This window comes from Mesitornis unicolor, unplaced genomic scaffold (genome assembly GCF_000695765.1).
Source record: "Mesitornis unicolor isolate BGI_N332 unplaced genomic scaffold, ASM69576v1 scaffold28366, whole genome shotgun sequence".
Lineage (NCBI taxonomy): Eukaryota > Metazoa > Chordata > Aves > Mesitornithiformes > Mesitornithidae > Mesitornis > Mesitornis unicolor.
In genome coordinates, this window is record NW_010189339.1 from 38326 (window position 1) to 41255 (window position 2930).

The following is a 2930-nucleotide window of genomic DNA, read 5'->3' on the forward strand; positions in this document are numbered from 1 at the left end:
CAGAATCAACTATAGCAATCTGGACCAAGGTCCTATACACATCACTGTCCTATTTTAAACTACAGCCAAAAGCAGATGCCTACAGACTAGCTAGAATGGATGAGCACACATAACATCCCACCCCCACCAGATACTGTCTTATTTTCAGCAAGGAGATCTCCAGAGCTGCGTAATTTATAACCTCCATTAGGTTTCTCCTACTTTCCTTATTTACTTCTCCACTCTCCCTTTGCAATCACCAACTGAGCGGTTATAAAATCTTGCGGCAGAAACTTCCACATGCCTGAAGATCTGCCACAGTATCAAAAGCATTCAGAATGCCAGCCTTTGTCCAGAAAACCAAAGTACTCGCAGGCAGTGAAGCAGCAGCCCACTTGTTACTCGTCCATTCAGACATGTGGTTATCTGCTGTGACACTTCAGTGCTATGGAGGGCTTTTGAATCCAAATACATGCAAATGGTCTAAAACAACGAGATAACTGAAAGGGGCTGGGGAGCGGAAAGGTGGTGATGTGTTAAAAAAAATAAATAACTCAAAGAGTATGTAAGGTAAGACCTGCTCAAACTGTGAAGAAAGCATCTGCTGCACTGGGTACAGGTAAAATGATTTTAAGACGGCATTATTCTGAGCATTAACAATTCCTGGACAGTGAGGACTAAGGGACATTCTTAGTCTAAAACTGAGGTCATAAAAATCCTTTTTCTGACCTAACGAAACATTTTTCTTAAGACAGACTGAAGTACACTTACTTTGGACCAGACTACAGAAACAATCTAATGAAAAAGCAAACAAAGAATCTTGGATAAGACTCATAAATGCAGTCCTGTGGGATCTTGTCATAGGACAAGAGTTTTACCAACTATATTCTCAGATTTTTTGAAATAAAAATGTAATGGTTCAGGAATTCACTACACAAACTGAGATGCCAAATAGAATGAGTCAGATAACACAGGGGGAATTACTATCCTGCACTCCTCTCAGAGAAATTCCCACTTTACTACTTTTATCAAGGGGAATATTAAAACAATTGTAATACAAACTTGAGTCCCAACTGAAACAGATCTAGAGCATCAAAAATAGAAATATAAATAGAATAAAATAATAATATAGAATAGAATAAATTAGAAAATAAAAAGAACACTGGCAGGGGAGAGTCAAACCTAAGTTACCCTGCAGTAAACTTCAATACTAGCAGAAACATATAAAACCTCTGTTTGATTGGACTCCATGGAGGCAGCTATGAAGAAAGAATATACTTTTTAGACATAGGTAATGATTATACTTGAGAGAAAAAAGGAAAAAAAGCCAAACCACCAAAACACAGTAATACCTTATTTGCATGGACTGAACTCTAAGACCGCTATAATCAATTTCTTCCTTCTGCTCAAACTCCTTCCAATCATCCTCTTCCTGTAAGAAGAGAAAAATGTAAGTTGTTACCTTCTACACACTGAGAGTAGAAAAGAAGAATAACTAAGGTAACACAAGAAAAGTAAGGGTGAAGGTGCAGCTCCATGGGAAACTGATCTGTGTGCACCACTGCCAATAGGGGAAAGGATTCCACTCCTTCCCTGATTTACTGTATGTCATCTAGGATGCAAGTGTGAGCAGACTTTAACTCACTACAACAGCTAAGAAATGCCCCAGCAAAAACATAATTCAAGTGAAAGAAAACCACAGCATTTCAGCAAAAACAGAGCAGGAAGTCAAGGGACAAGACAAAGTAGGGAAGAACATGACCATGCAGTCAAGACCAGGAAAATACAAGGTCAAGACCTCTCTCCTTTAGTAACAATAAGCTTTTATGACAGCTAGAATGCACATGAAGCTTTACTTTTTCATCACAAACAGTAAAGAACATTTGCAATAGCTTACAGTGGATTTATGACAAAGATTAGTATTGGTACATTTGACTTTTGTACATTCACAACTACATTTACAGCTCTTCTTGTTATCTTCATGTTCTTCTAATAGTAAAAAGGTCAGCTCCTAAACCACCATAAGAACAGTAGAATACTAGTCTTTGGAGAGTAATGCTTCAAGGTCTTAATATGGGAGTTTGATTGCTTGCCTGGGGACAGAGGGACTCACCTAAGTGAAGCCAATTTTGTCCTACTGTGTAATCAGCAGATTCTGGGGTTATTAAGGTAGGCCAGAAATGGACCAGAACAGATAAGCAGCCTTCCCATGTTGCTAGTTACAGCTTTAGCATACACACAGCCTAATTAGCAGTTTACATAATTCCTACGCTCTACATGAAATGCTGTTATAGTACTTTAATTACTAAGACCTTGTGAGCAAGGTCTGCCAACAGTGCAGCTCCCTTTCTGCTGAACAGCTGGGAATACAGCTACTTTTAAGAGCCCTATCCTAGGATCTTCTACATTGTTTCCTTCCACAAGGAAAACTTTGACCTGCTTTAAAGCAACAGCAGAAGTAGAAAACTGCTTAATGTTATCGCACTGTCTGTTGAAGATTCAGTCTTTTGGAAGAGCATGAGTCTACAGCTCTAAAGACTTCTACATTTCTTATATCCCCATCTCCATGGAAACATCACAGTTTCCAAAATAATGTACCTTTCATGTTTAATGATTTTTATTTCTAATCCAAGTACAAGGCAGATATTTTACAAGCAAATAAGCAGAAGACTAGCTGAAAGATTACCACTGACCTTGGTCTACTTAGAAAGCTACTGCAGATGCCAAGCTCCCCAAGTTAAACAATATTAGGAATTAGCAGAGTATTTCTTACAATTAAAAATATACAACATGGCCAGTTGCAAGGCACTAACGAGGACTTAAGTTTCTCTTGTATTCTCATGGTTTCACTGTGGTATGGTATCAAAAAATACTGTCAGTAAAATCCTTTCTGGCAGAAAGGCAAAGAGCTGCAGAGCCAGTGGCATCTTATCACCAAGGTCCACAGGCCA

At 38.6% G+C, this 2930-nt stretch overlaps 1 protein-coding gene across 2 annotated transcripts in view; it reads right to left on the minus strand.

Moving 5' to 3' along the window:
- The window catches only part of CDV3 (CDV3 homolog (mouse)), a 5880-nt gene extending 4471 nt beyond the window's left edge, over nt 1-1409 (minus strand). Inside the window, exon 1 of one of the 2 annotated variants that reach the window (XM_010186034.1) lies at nt 1332-1409. In XM_010186034.1, coding sequence (XP_010184336.1) covers nt 1332-1342 — 11 coding nt within the window. In that variant the 5' untranslated portion in view covers nt 1343-1409. The remainder of the gene's footprint in view (nt 1-1331) is intronic. The other variant, XM_010186035.1, reaches the window with a different exon arrangement.
- Between the last annotated feature and the right edge of the window lie 1521 nt (nt 1410-2930).